The sequence below is a fragment of the Eucalyptus grandis genome, chromosome 6 (assembly GCF_016545825.1).
Source record: "Eucalyptus grandis isolate ANBG69807.140 chromosome 6, ASM1654582v1, whole genome shotgun sequence".
NCBI classification, from domain to species: Eukaryota; Viridiplantae; Streptophyta; class Magnoliopsida; order Myrtales; family Myrtaceae; genus Eucalyptus; species Eucalyptus grandis.
Genome location: NC_052617.1, coordinates 50,199,603 through 50,215,337, shown reverse-complemented (window position 1 = coordinate 50,215,337; position 15,735 = coordinate 50,199,603). Strand labels below are relative to the sequence as shown.

Below are 15,735 nucleotides of genomic sequence, written 5' to 3'. Positions count from 1 at the left end.
GAAAGAATCTGGGTGCATCCTTGATCGTTGGAGATTCTTCTTCGGACCCTCCAGTTTCACACATAAAGTAAATAATTACACAAAGAAGACAAACCCAACTTTGTTTTTGTCATTTCTCATTGTTATTGGTTTTTTAAGCCCACAAGTAACTTGTCCTAATTCGTTCCCCTAGGTTCAGTGGGATTTCGAGTACATGTCGCAAGCCTCACAACTACCAGATTCTACCTCGGCGTTTTCTGTCGGTCAAAAAAAGGATTCACCAAAAGATACAAAGAATCCAAAAAGTATTCATATCTTAAGCAATAACTTCCCGATGAATTTCCTCAGAGATTCCACACACCACTAGCCGCCGACAGCCGAAAGTCTCCGGCGGCCGCCGCAGCCGCCACCTAACCCCGCACTGTCATCTTTTGGCTTTCTACCTCAGAACGTGCCAACAGAATGGGTTCTTTGTACTCACTTGGTCATAAAAGAATATTAAACCATGTGCTCTTTTAAAAAGAAGAATCTTATTTCTTTTCTGTTAGCGGTTAAAATATGCTGTGAAAGTTGCACTCTTAATTTTTAAATCTTGACTGTGTTTTGAGAGTCTTCATGAGGGAATGCTAAAACATTACTTCTTGCAGTTCCGTTTTTGGTGCAATTTTAGTCTCAACATCAATTTACGTCATACTATAAATCACGATTCTTGCACTTATGAGAACTATGAGTGACATATATGCACGATCATTCACAAAGCGAGTTTGAAAATAACCTACGAATCCATTATGAACACGGAACTATTAAAATCCAAATGTAGAGCAAAGTTTGACTAAGGATTGAAATCACGTACAATGAGGACAAACATTGAGGATAACTGATGTTGATTCCTAGATATACATCATTTAATATACCAATTTAAGGCGACAAATTTAAAAAATATGAGCTCCAAATTATGTTTTACATGAACTATATGGGGATGACTATTACTGACAACCAATGTTAAAGTGCTTGAACTATAAATCCATTCTAAATTACAGTCTCCCAAAATTTTCAACAATTTATAGTTGACTCAATAAAAAATAGCTATTAGAATAAAAGAACACTATAACTTGGCTTTTTTGCATTATTTTTTTAAGTATCATTGAACCGATGATACACAATGAATGCATATGCAATTAATACGGTAAAGTAAAAATACTAACAATAAGTGACATGGTGACTTAGAGTCATTCGATGACTTATTAGTTAAAAGTTTGGAAGCTATCAATTGTCAACTTCTTCTTCTTCTTGTTTTTTGATTTCCATTAGACTCGATGCTTCACAATGATTCCTAATTTCAAAACTCATTAGGCTCGCTTTAATCATTATTCCAATTGAAATAACAAGGCGTAAAACACACTCGACTTCTCATTGAAATGGTGTGCTAGAAAATCTTCGGCGTGCGTTGATTTTACGTGACCTACTTCCTGGCATTCTTCACAACTCCACATTAGAAACTCTCATTGAAGAGGAGGAAAAAAGAAATTAGAGAAGCTCTCGCGCCCGTGCTCTCCTCGCTACATACTTCTCTGTCCATCTTCTGGTTTGACTTTTGCTTAATTGTGTACTCCACACTCACAAAAGGGAATCTCAAAGCTGACAATGATTACCAGCACCGAAAAAAGGCACACCACCACAAGGAAATTGTACTCTGTGGGTTTGGCCACCGTCGGTTCAGTCGACCTTGTAACATGAGCCATCCCTTTTCGACTGTCTTGGGTCACATCAAAATGCTATGGAAAAGGTTGTAATCCTAGATCTTTGTGGAGGGCATGATCTGTGGTTTCACATTAGTGGGCAACATTCGATGGCTCTCATGAAGATTTGACACTGAACAGCTGTGTTATACACATGTCTGCAAGTGTAAAAGCAGATACTCTGCTACTGCTAAAGTAGCTCTCAATCAGCAAGAATTTGAAACAGCCATTTATTTCATTTTTATTTTTTAAATCAAGAAAGATGGTTGGAGTAGCTGATAAGACCATAAAAAAATGTCTCACCTAGTGATTTTGATGTTTTTTCAAACTCTTGTTATGTTGGTTTTGAATTTTTGCCAAAGCAGATGGAATTTCATGCATTACTGGAAGCGACAAAACTATTGTGGCATAATCACAGATTCCCTTGCACATTGCTAGTCTTTCCCTTATGCAAGTTTGGAAACTAAGGGTGGAAATTGGAGACAAATGACAAAAACACATTTCTTTTGCTTCTGTGGTCTGACTAGGCCAAGTTCATGCCCTATCGAATTTGCGGACTGTCGGGTTCATGAGAAAATAAATAAAATTTTTGCCTTTTTTTTTTTTCTTTTTTCGAGAGGCTTTCTACATTTTCGTGGTAAGGACAAGATTAAAGTTCCGTTTGAACCTTGCCATGATTGTGCGCGTGTGGTTCACCCCTTATTGTTTTCATTCAACAGTGACCATATACTTCTCGTTGTAGAAAGTCCCGGATTGACTTTGGCCGTAGCTCTAGCCGCAAGAGTCTTGAGACCAAGACATTTTTTAGCCGCAAGAGTCTTGAGACCAAGACATTTTTTAGGCCTCGATGTTTATCTGTTGCTTCCTTTTTTTCCCCCTTCTCTATCTGTCCTAAGAGTGGCTGCTCTCTAAAAGATGCAGAGTTGAGAAAGAGGAAGTTTCTACAAATTGTCATAGATGGGCGGATCGAAAAAGACAATAAGAAGGATTTTTATTTTGCAAACTTTCTTGTGTATAGCCCCCAAAATCAAACTACATGAGCAAAGAGAAGACCTTGAACTTCCTTTTTCTTGAAGCTTTCCATTTCCTTTGACAAATAATAGAAGAGGTACATTCTTATCATGAGGACCACGATATGCAGAGACTAGCATGACCCTTCCCGTTCCCTAAACACATTACACAGTGAAAATGAAACCTAAGCCTAGAATTTCTCACAAAGCAAATTCCACCACCATGATTAACCTTGTTATGAACATGAGCGCCCAAATAATCTTTGACTAGTTGAAGGGCTTGTAGGACTTGAGGTCGAGAACAACACCGGCGACAGAGCCAGCAGCAGCAGCAATGGTGATGATTAGGCAAGCCATGCTCAGAATCTGAAGGCACACCCACTTGGTGCTCCACTTGGGTATTTGCTTCTGCTTAATGTACATCTCGACCGGGAAATAGACCGTGAGGGGCCAAAAACCCAGCGCTCCGAGCAGCCCAACAATGTCATTGAAGAATGGAAGGAGCATGGAGATCACGGTGGTCGTGATCACAAAGACGGTCCTCCAGACCAACCGGAAGAGGTTGAGCTTGTAAGTACGGAGACCAAGGGTTGGGATTTCGATATCCCTCGTGATGAACTGGCTGTTGGGGAATTTCTTGTTCGCGGTCTTCTCGACGAAGGCGAATAGTGGTTGGCAATAGACTTGGTACGCACCGATGAGGTGGATCACGATTGCAGCGTTGGCAATGTCGACCATCCAGTATGGGTTGTAGAAGCCGAACCCAGTGAGGAGGTTTCCAGGCGCCATGTCACCGAAGGCAGCATAGCCCATGCATCCGCAGAGCATGTAAAAAGGGTCGTGACTGCTATGCTGACTAGACTCGCCTTCTTCATCGTCTTTGATTCGGATGGCGGGGACCGGATGGTGTCCTGAAACATATACAAACTTATCGTGTCAAGTGACTTCAATTTCATTACAATATTTAACCATCACTAGTACTTTCTTGTGTCATGCATTTAAGAGGAAATTAAATTATTCACCTGAATTTCGATGAGGATAAGGGAGTATGAATAGGCAAAGGCAATGTCACCAAGAGCCTGGAAGCTCCTCCATAGTTTCTGTGTGGAGGTCACGGTGCCGATGCTAATTCCAGTGAGACTTCCCATGAAATTCCCCGTCTCTGAAGAGGAGACAATTCAGAACAGAATACTAAATCAGAACTCATACTTCTACCGGGTTCTGTCCCCAAAGGGATGGTTTAGAAAGATGACTGGAGCAGCTTAGCAAGAAAAAATTTCTTGTACCTGCAACTCTGGCAATACCAAGGCCGAGTCCAATGGTGGAGTAGGTAAAGGACATGACAGCGGCGACGATGGACAGCCACCACAGCTGATCGAAATCGGGGATTTGAGAGAAGATGATCTCAATGATGCCGAATGCAATCATGTAAGGAGTGCTGTTGAAATGGCACGGGCTCTTCTCACCGTTCTTGTGGAAGCAATTCGACCTACTGATAGCCCTGCAGTGACCATAGAAGCCAACAAAATCAATCGAACTCGCATAACTTTCGACACTGGCAAAACAATCACAAGAATTTTCACTGAAAATTTACGCACATCATGCTAATGGAAGATGCAATGGTGTAACCGATGGCAACCCCAAAGAGGTTCACGTATTGAACCAGCCCACAGAGCTTGACTTTGAACCCACCTGGAGAATTTAATCAAAAGAGGAGAGGTTAGCATCAAACACAACATGATTGGACATGACTCAGACATTAGCATTGGAATATGAACGTGAACACAAATACAAATGTGACATACCGAGATTGGCGCTGACAGCATCCATGTAGGTGTAGTTGCGCTTGCCGTCGCCGGAGCGGTAACAGGCAGCGAGGAGGGTGGAGGTGTAGTAAGTGACCAAGGCGAACAGGAGCATGACAGCGGGACCAGCAATCCAGCCGAGCTGCGCAGTGGCCCAAGCCAGGGACAGGACTCCGGAGCCAATCACTGCCGTGATTATGTGAGAGCTCGCTGTCCATACCGTCCCTGCATTCGTTCACGCACGAGCCACCATAAGTAACATCGTCACTAAAAAATTATAAATTCTCTTTTATCAGTAGTCTCTTAAAAAGGAAAAGAGAAGGTTGTAAATTCACCCACGTTTATAAATTCACAACACGCGTCGATGCGAAATTTCATTGATGGTGTTTCATTAAAAAAAAAAAAAAAAGCAAAGAATTTGTCTGCTTTCCTTGAAGAGTTTCTTAATGTTTGTGTTTCTTTTCCCTGGTTTTGTGACGGCATTGACGCGACAGCAACGTTCCTAAAAGACGGGCGATTCCCTGTGGGTGTTCGTCCTCGTCTTTCCTAGACGGGCGATTCCCTGTGGGTGTTCGTCCTCGTCTTTCCTAATGAGTCGTGAGAAGTCGTGGTAATCTACATCTCAGGAAATCGTTTCTTGAAAACAAAAACGAAGAAAAAAGACAGGGACCTGTGCGTTTGAGACGACCGTCGTCGTCGAAGCATTTGGAGCCACCTTGCGGCGGGATATTAATGGAGACATCGAAGACCTGGTTGTTGGGGTGCTGGTTCTTCACGGCAGAGTTCACACCCATTTTCGAGATTAAACCGAAGCAAAGCTAGAAGAGCGTAGAGAATGTTCTTTTCCTCAAGCTGATTGGAAGATTAGAGAAGCTTCGATCTTTATGCGCCGGAACGAAATGGGTAGCTCCCTTCCTTCCGCTTCGACTCTCAAGTGGGGGAATTGTGTTGCTGAGAGAGAAAGAAGCCGAGAGAGCGAGGGAAGGAGAGAGAGCTGGATATGGGAAACTGAGAAGGAACGACAGAGAGAAAGAGAGAGAGACTCGTGCGTTAAGAGTGGCAAAGAGAAGAATGCATTGAGTGATGCAAGGAGGAATGAGGAAATGGTGGCTATATATATAGGGAGATGGGATGCAGAGGGGAAGTGGGGAGAGAGAGAGAGAGGTTAAGAAAAGGACAGCACTGAGGGAGTGAGGACTTCACACGACACCGTGGGAGTGGTCAAAACTTGCAGCATCCATATATATTTCCGCGTCCAATGATTATTGTTTGCACCCATCCACTAAATGCCCATTTTATTATTACTATTCGAAGATGCTAAAGTGAAAGGCCTAAAACTACTTATGTGCAACTAAGTAATAAAATTTATATTAAATTGATGCAATCAATATTTTTCTATTAACTTCGTAAAACTTAGTTGACGAAAAAATATTGATATGGTTTCTTTTAATTATTTTCTTTATACTACATGGTGATGACGTGACTAAAATGACGTCATTGTGGTCTAAATCTATTTTTTATTCAAATTTTATTTAAATTAATTAAAAAATAATAATATGTGCACTAGAAGCCCTCATTGAAGGGGATGGCGACTCCGCTGGCCTTGGGTAAGGGTGATTAGCTTGTGAGCCCTAGGTGAGGGCCGGTGAGGCTCGCCCAAGTTTACCTTCCCCATAGCCTAGATTTGGGCAACGCGGACCTTAGGCAGCAACCCTCATAAGGCTAGGTGAGGCCTTGTCAACCCCAGTTGGGCGAGCCTCACTAGCCACCACTTGGGCTCAGTGACCCTCACCTGAACCTCGTCGACCCTCATCTAAGGCTAGCGAGCCAGCCACGCTCTCTTCTTCTCCTCTGGCAGTGGGCAACAGCGATACCCAACAAACCCCCTACCACTCTCTCTCTCTCTCTCTCTCTCTCCATTTTTATTTTTCAAATAAAATTTGCATTTTTTAATCTTTAATCTATTTTAAATGAAATTTTTTTAAAAAAATACCACATATGAGAGAGAAAATAAAATGTCAGATCATCATTTCTTGTAAGCCAAATTGATAGTATTAATGGAATGACTTGATTGCACTTATTTTACAAGTTTATGACATGTTTAGACTAGTGTACTTATCTCAAGCATAAAAAATTTAAAGAAAAAAGAGGCCTGTGAGAAACCAGGTGAGACCGGGAGATGTCCACTAGGGGCATCGGGCCTTAGCTAGTGGCCAACAACTCTTGCCTTTAGGGAGGGCTGGTAAGGACCTATAAGGCCTTGCTTGCGATTGGCAAGGGTCACCAACCCTTCTAGTGATGGTTGCTGGGCAATGACGGTGAGGTCTACAATTTTGCCGTAGATATCCTTTTGCCCGCCTAAATTTAACTGTTTTTTTTTTTTTTTTTTTTTGCTAATTTAAGTAAAATTAGTATTAAAAATTAGATTTGGACAAAACAATATCATTTTAGTCTTATGTTTCATGTTTTAGGCACTTCATTGCCACATAGGATTAAAAAAGAAAAAGAAAAAGAGTACATCACAGTTTCCATTAACCAAATTGGATAGAATTAACGAAAAGACTTAATTGCACGAATTTAACAACTTTTAAGATATAATTGCACTTTTTATAAATTTTAGGACACAATTATACTTTTGTGACAATTTTCAAGACTTTTAATGCATTTATTCCATTTACATAGGAATCAAAAGAAGAGGCCTATGTCCTTACCAAAAAAAAAAAGAAAAGGCCTGTGTTATTAGAGGGGACTAATTAAATTTACCACGTGTAAAAGTTTAAGCTAATTGGCGAAGGCATGATATTAGCAACTTTTGTTATTAATATTTGAAAGAAGTACATCCAAGTGTCAAAACTTGACACAAATGGACAATTAAGTTTCAAAAGTTAGGAAAGTGACACTTAAGTGCCACCTCTAGTGAACTTTGTCGGAAATCCTACTAGTAATTTTTTATTATTTTTTCTCACTTGTGTGGCTTGTCGGAGAGCTGACTTAGCAAAGAAACACAAAAACAACATCGGTTTTGTGTGGAGAAAGGAGGGAGAAATAAATTACAAAAAATTAATTAAAAATAAATAAATAAAGGAGGGAGAAAGAAGGTGGCTAAAGGTTGAGCCCTAGTTGTCACCGCCTCCCCACCGTCATTGGGTGCGTTTGGGAACCACTTCCCAAAGCCCCTTTGAAGCCTAAAGGTACTTGGCCAAATGCTAGGCCGTTTGGGAAAAAATTTGAGCCCGCATTCGGGGAATGCCGGCATGTGTGAAGCCGAAAGCCCAAGGCGGGGACCGCCTTGGGCTTTTGGGCTTTTCGGCATGCCCACACGGGCACGTTCATAACTTTTTTTTTCCGAAATTGTCCTCACGAATGTTTTGTTTTTCCGATTCTTGCCCTTGTGTCGCAACCTGTTCATCTTCTCGGGGATTCGGGTTCCGGGCCGACCGTGAGCGGCCGGCGATCGCTAGAGGGACGCCGCGATCGTCGGGGGTGGCGCGACCGACGCCGGAGATGGCGCAACCGACGCCGGAGGTGGCGCGACCGAGGGTGGGTCACCGCAAACCCAGATCCGGGGGCGGCGGACGGTCTTCTCCTTCCGCGAGCTTCTTCTTCCGCGAGCGGTCGCCGGCGACCGTCGCCGGACGAGCGACGCCGGGCGGTGGCGCGACCCACGGCAAGGTCGGGGTCACCGCGACCCAGATCTGGGCGGCGCGGGGGTCGCGGGAGGACCTTGCCGCCCCGATCCGGGTTGCGCGACCTCGCGGCCCTCGGATCCGGGTCGCGGCGGTGTCGCGCGACCTCCCGCGACCTCGCCGCCCCGATTCCGAGGGCGGCGCAGTCGCGCGACCTCGCCGCGACCCAGATCCGGGGCGGCGAGGTCCTCCCGCGACCTCGCTGCCCCAGATCCGGCGTCGCCGGAGGTCGCCGGAGGTCGCGACGGCGTCGCGCGACCTCGCTGCCCCAGATCCGGCGTCACCGGAGGTCGCCGGAGGTCGCCGGAGGTCGCCGAAGGTCGCCGGCGGCCACTCTGCCCTTTTGGTCAATTTTTTTTAATTTTTCTTTTGATAAATTTTTTTTTACCACAAAGATCTTTTGCAAGTGTAATTTCCCAAACGCTATTTTGCTCAAAATACTTTACAAAGAGCTTTCAAAGTGCAATTTACCAAACACGGTTGCATTTTGGAAAACACCTTTAAGTCAAAGGTATTTGCATTTTTCTAAAGACATTCCCCAAAAGTAGTTCCCAAACGCACCCATTGACAAGGCTTAGCCTTCAACGCCTTCTTCCTCCCTTCCTTTTTGTATAAAATTTTTAATTTTTAATTTAAATGTTTTAAATAAATTTAATTAATTTTTATATTAATTATTTATCATGTCAATAGCAAAATGACGTCGTTTTTTTGCATTTGTCTAGTTATGTCAATATGCAAAACGATGTCGTCTTGTACTTACTTCTCTGAAAAATTGCCATATTAGCATTTTGGCTGAATTTTCTCGTCGTTAACACTTAAGGGTGTATATAGTAACGATTTTGTTCTTAGGAACGATTTCTTTTAGAAACATTTTTTTATTTCTATTCTTGGGAATAGTTTCCAAGTATTTTACGGCATTTGGTAATTGTAAAAATTTCTATTTTGAGAACAAAAATAAATTTAGTACAATCCCAAATATTTTTGTGACTTAGAATTTCTTTTAATATATTAATAGTTTTATGATTTTTTTCTTTTTTTCTTCTCCTTCCTCTCGGCCCAGTTCTTTGGTCTTGGCCATGGTTAGAGGTCGGCGACTAGCCAAATGAGGGTGGCAAGGTCACCGGCCTTAGGGGAGCCTTGTTGGCCATTGACAAGGTCCCCTCGAGCCTCGGCCTCACCCCCGCCACTTTGCAAGGCTGGGCGACGTCGACCTTGCTAGGTCGACGTCACTTGGGTTGGCGTGGCTTGGCCTCCCTTGGCCACAACAAGGCTTAGGGGGGCCTCACGCAGCCATGGTGAGGCTCGAGGGGTCACGAGCCTTCGGTGACCAACTAGGAAGAAGAGAGGAAAAAAAAAAAAAAAAAAAAGGAAAGAAAACTTGTTTCTTGAGTTTTTCATGGAAACAAGAAATAACTTTTTCTGTTTCTTGTTTCTGTTTTAAATTTATTCCGAGAACAAACACAATTATCAAACATGTTTCTACTCTATTTCTATTTGAAGGACTAAAGAACAAAAACTGGTGTTCTCCGGAATATTACCAAATAGCATCTAAGTGATCAATTTTTCTCTGATTTTGACACTTAAAGTATCATTTTCCTAACTTTTGGCACTTAAGTGTCTTTTCATGCCAAAACGCCAAGTTTTTGCACTCTAGGTGTCCGACACTTATTAATATTTAAAGATACATATGATGAATCCTAAAACTTCTTACGTGTAATTGAGTCTTAAAATTTGTAAAATGTGCAATGAAATCATAAAATTTATTAAATTGACGCAATCAATTTTTCAATTAACTTCATAAAACTTGGCTAACAAAAAATGCTGATATGGTTTCTTTTAAATATTTTCTTTATACTTCATGGCGATGGCATAGTTAAAACGATGTTGTTTTAGCCTAAATCTAATTTTTGATACAAAGGTTAATCTTAAAAAAGGATGTGTGCACTAGAAACTCTCCTCGAAGGGGCTGGCAACTTTGCTGGCCTTAGGCAAGGGCAACTAGCTTGTTAGCCCTAGGCAAGGGCCGATGAGGCTCGCCGAGGTTTACCTCGCTCCAAGCCTAGATTTGGGCAACGCCGGCCCCAGGCAACGACCCTCATAAGGCTAAGGCAAGGCCTTGTCAATCCCCGAGCTTAGTACCGACCAAAAACAAAAAATAAAATCCCTAGGCTCAGTGACCCTCACCTGAGCCTCGCTGGCCCTCACCTAAGGCTAGCGAGCCAGCCACCCTCTCATCCTCCCCTCCAGACAAGGGCAACATCGATACCCTACCAACCCCTTACCATTCTCTCTCTCTCTCCAATTTTGTTTTATCAAATAAAATTTGTATTTTTTTTTATCTATTTTAAATAAAATTTAAAGAAAAATATGCCACCTATGAGAGAGAAAATAAAATGCCACCTATAAGCCAAATAGAAGTTTAAGCCAATTGACGGATGTATGATATTAACATAAATAAATAAATAAATAAATAAATAAAAATCTAGAAAACCACTGAGACTTAATCTATAATGATGATGATTATAACGGTAATTTATCATAAGCTCCTACCAAGGCACAATTCAGCTGTAATAATTATTAAATGACCCTTATGTAACTGCTACACAAGCAAAACCGTTATTGTTATTCCCAAATAGTCAAATACCGTTTCTTTCTCTCTCTCTCACTCTATACTCTACTGACGTTAGATAATATTCATTTTACATACTATAATAGTATTAATGACGCAATAGTAGAATTATGAGCTCGATACCATTCCATGTTATACAACTGTGGTAAGTATTATCCTAATAGCATATCGGATAATTGTTAATAATAATATATAACGATATGATAACGTTTAATATCCACTTGAATATGTTTTTCTTTATAATGCTAAACATCATTATTTTCGTAATACATTTGTTATACTTCTTTTAGTGACTTAAATGATTATTAAATATGATCGCCTCCAATTCCATATGCAAAAATACTTCTTTCGCACTATATTAACCAACATAATTATCAACTACCTAAACTGCTATTAGTTATAATCATATGAAGTTTGCAATCTCGTATGTAATGATGAAATTACATTGTTAATTGATATTAAGTTTTATTATTGATAATATAGTTATACATAATAACATAATCAGTTGCACATTGTCTACGCTGAATCGACCTAGGCAAATATGACAGTCAAGCAATTGGAAAAACAAACACAAAAGTTTGTCCTCTGGTTCTAGTTCAACCACAATGGAATAATGTCAGAAAATTCTAAATTTATTGTACTTGTATCAATTTAGTCATAATATTTTAATTTAGTCAATTTAGTCTCAATTCTTTTGATAATTTACCAATATAGTCCATTCGATCGATTTTAGCTAGAAAATTGCTGATATAAACGTTGGTCATTGTATGTGGTACCATCAGCATTGAAGTGGATAATTTTGCAATTACTTAATTTTTTTAAAATTTTTGAATTCAAAATTATTTTTCTTTTATTTTTTTCTCTTATTTTGAGCGACCCTCACCAGCCATTGAGTGAAGGCCTACAGGCCCTTGTCGGTGGCTGGCAAGGGTTGCGACCATTGCCTAAGCCCTCGCCAGCCATGGGTGAGGGGCAGAACCCTTGTTATATTGTCCCTCACCTAGGGGCCAGCAATGGCAGCCAGGAAAGAAAAAATGAAAAAAGAAAAAAATAGTTTTTTTGTTTTTAATATTGTCCACATTAGCACTAACCACACTACATAGGACAGTTGCCGCTGATTAGACTATCACGTCAATGTTCCCCGATTAAAATTGATCGTAAGGACTACACTAATAAATTGTTAAAAAAATTACGACTGAATTGATACAAACGTAATTTGTTTGAACTTTTTTGTAATTTTGCCACCACAAAGTGATCAAAACTATGCCCAAAATAAGTTTGAATGACGGATCCGGCGGTGTACATGTGTTGTAAGGCGTGCTAGCCCGAAGAGCAAAGGGTGAAATGGATTTGCTTATTCGACCTAATGACAAGAAAGACAAATTCCTTGAAAAGTAAAGTGCAAGGACCACAGATTAAAGGTAATTAAAGGAACGGTCCAAGAATTAAATGAAATTAACTTGAACTGAAATTAAAAAGGGAATCAAAGCATAAGCACTGGAACTGAAATTACAGGAACATATGCATCGTCGGGATATCGAAAGGAAAGTTACAAATACTCGATGCTCAAAATCGAAATGAGCACTACATTGGTATACACAACGAACTTGGGAAAAGTACCAAAAAAATCCTAAATTCAGTCATAAACTTTTTAATTGAACCAATTCAGTCCTAAACCTTTTAATATCGGTACCAATTTAGTCCATCCGGTCAATTTTGGCCAGCCGGTGCTAACGTGGTCGTCGGCCGTCGGACGCCGACGTGGCAATTTTTATGATTTTTTTTCGAATTTTTTTATTAATTTTTCTTTTTCTTTTCTACCTTCTTCTTCTCAGGGTGGCCGGCGAGCCTCCGGTGAGGCTCGCCGGCCACGGGCGAGGGCCGCGAAGCCCTCGCTGCCGCCGGCGAGGGTCGCGGCCCTTGCCCGGCCTCTCCCGGGACGCCGGCGGCGGCCGCCCGGATCAGGCGATGCCAGCCTCGCCCACGGCTGGCGAGGCCGGGGCGGAGGCGGGCCGTGAAGCCCTCGCCGGCCGTCGGCGAGGGTCGCGGCCCTCGCTCGGCCTCGACCAGGGCGCGGGCGGCTGGCCTCGCCCGGATCCGGGCTAAGCCGCCTCACCCGGGGCCCGGTCGAGGCCGAGCGAGGGCCGCGACCCTCGCCGGCTGGCGGCGAGGGCTTCCCTCGCCTCCGCCCCGCCTCGCCCGGCCCGCGGCGGGCGGCGCCTCGCCCAGATCCGGCGGCCGCCTCGCCGGCGTCCCGGAGAGCCGGGCGAGGGCCGCGACCCTCGCCGGTGGCGGCGAGGGCTTCCCGACCCTCGCCCGGTGGCGCGAGCCTCCGGTGAGGCTCGCCGGCCACCCCAGAAGAAGAGGCGAACAGAAAAAGAAAAAGAAAAGAAAAAGAAATTTTTTTAAAAAATCAATAAAAATTAATAAAAAAATCGAAAAAATAATAAAAAATAATAAAAATTATCACATCAACATTTGGTCACCGGCCGATGTCCACGTCAGCACCGGCCGGCCAAAATTGGCTGGATGGACTAAATTGGTACCGATATTAAAATGTTTATGACTGAATTGGTACCAATGCAATAAGTTTAGAATTTTTTTTTGTACTTTTCCCCAACGAACTTTCCTAATTGCAAGCTCAACTCTAGAAAGCAAACTTTCCTAATTGCAAGCTCAACTCTAGAACTAAAACTGGACCGGAAAAACATTGTTCCGATGAAAAGATTTGGCAGGGTTTCGGCATGGTTTGAGCAGCGTGTCTTCCTCTGCGTTTCTTCTATTTATAATTTCCTTGGATCTTCCTCCAAGATGACTGGAATTCACGGGCATTTCCTGCTTCAACCGTTCTCACTTCTCTAAAACTTCACTCGTTTACTTCGATCGGCTTCCTTGGCTTATACTCGTGCCCGAATCCGACCTAATATCTGAGCTGTGCCTGACCAAAAAGATAAAAAGTAGCCAGATGAGAACATATCATATCATTAATTTCAATGAGAGCAGTTCGTATGTGATATGAAATACTTATTATTTCGTTTGGCTGACATTATAATAGCATATAAAAAACTTTGAAATGTCCTATTTAATCCCCCCGCTTTATTTTATATATATTAGTTACGTTTTACTTTTTGTTGCTCGTTTACAACACATTTGACAAATATGCAGAGCCGGTTAAATAGAACTTTTCAAAAACAGTGTTCCTGTGTGTAAGGATATATGCGGCAAAGAAACTATTTTTCTCACTTTTACGAGCACATTCCGCTGGATAGAAATCGTCCAATCTTGCTTTCTTGTCTGTACCCTAAAATGCTATGACTATTTTATTCACCAAAATATTCCCAATTTAAATTTTTTTAAGAAAAATAACTCGTCCAATCTTGCTTTCTTGCGTTTACATGGCATCAAGACTATTAAATGAACCTTACCATAAAGAATATTATTAAATGAATAAATCCAATTATGTATTTATCCCTCGTACGTCAACGATAGATTTATCCATCCAAGGTGGGATTTCTCGTCATCGAAAAAATTTGTGGGGCAACGAATGAAAAGGGATAAAACAATCAAATCGCTGCATTTCAAAATACGTAGATCTAACATCGGCGAGTGAAAATAAAATAAAATCAGAAGTTGTTTGTACATGAAAACGAAACGATACTATATTCTCTCTTGAAGCAGATCGAACTGGAAACAATATTCTAATCTCTATCTTTAAAGGACCACCTTAGCCTTAAAAAAATCGTGCGGCATATTGCCTCTCGTCCATCCTTCTTGTTGAGGACGAATATGGTTCCCCTTCATTATTAATCCCGCCCCCCTCTTCCCTCAACAAGCAATCGCCAGCTTTATGAAATTAAAAAAAAAAAAATACTCATAAATGATAACACCATTGAACTCCCTTGGTGATTTAATCGCTTAAAATGAGAAAATCATTGTCATTTGGGAGGTGGGCAGCGTGCCGCATCTCATTCTCGTCTTTACATCCTCCACGACCGAGGGGTGAGGAAAAGACAGCCTATTAGGAAATATAGATGGCATTTGATTTGGTACTGAGTGAGAGTGAGAGTGAGAGAGAATCTTTGTTCTTTGATTGATTTACTTTATTTCCAAAATATTTTTTTATTTTAAAGAAGTCTTGATAAAGAAGTCTAGATGTGACCTATTTTCTCACTCGATAAGTGGAAACCGACAATAACCCAATATCTTGATTCAATATTAAAAGTCTATTTGGTAACTATTATGTTCTTGAGAATAATTTCTACTTAGATTTTTTTTTTTTTTTTTTTCTAGACAAATTTTTAGCATTCAAAAGTATTTAGTAATTGCACAAAATTTCTATTCCCAAAATAGAAAAGAACGTGTGCATTTGATTAGTTGATGTTAGCAAACGGATTTTTGGCTTTTGTTTTTTTTTTTTTCGAGAAACAAAAAAACATAAATAGCCAAGAATTGGCCAATTGCCAAATAGTCCTTAAAAGTATATTGATTTTTCCTCTATAGCTGAATACTTTTATTAGTATATATTGCATATTTGATTCCATCCATAAATCGATTTTCTACCCTATGAGTTCAGGTCTGAAAAAGAATTGGAATTATTGTTGTTTGTCATATATTATGGAAGATCATATTGCGAGGCTCGTGATGCACCCAATCGTCGTAGACAAGGTTGAGTTCAAAAACTAGTTATCATTGAAAAGATGGAAATAGTTATGAATAAGACTGGGAAGGAAATTGAAATAATGAAAATTTAAATATTTTTCAATATTCCAACAGTTCAATTAGGTCGGCAATAGTTGGGTGGAACTTGATCATTCGTTTTTCTTCATTTGTTTTACAAAAAATAAATGATTTGAAAAATATTTTCTTAAAAATAATTTCTTTTATCGC

At 41.1% G+C, this 15,735-nt stretch overlaps 1 protein-coding gene across 1 annotated transcript; it reads right to left on the bottom strand.

Annotated features, from left to right (window-relative positions):
- Window positions 1–2,767: 2,767 nt before the first annotated feature.
- On the bottom strand, window positions 2,768–5,630 carry LOC104450529 (amino acid permease 3). Its single transcript, XM_010065118.3, is given in 7 exon segments — window positions 2,768–3,564; window positions 3,567–3,639; window positions 3,751–3,890; window positions 4,015–4,229; window positions 4,327–4,420; window positions 4,534–4,758; window positions 5,204–5,630. Coding segments are annotated over 7 exon segments (1,440 nt in total). The 5' UTR covers window positions 5,328–5,630; the 3' UTR covers window positions 2,768–2,995.
- Window positions 5,631–15,735: the final 10,105 nt, after the last annotated feature.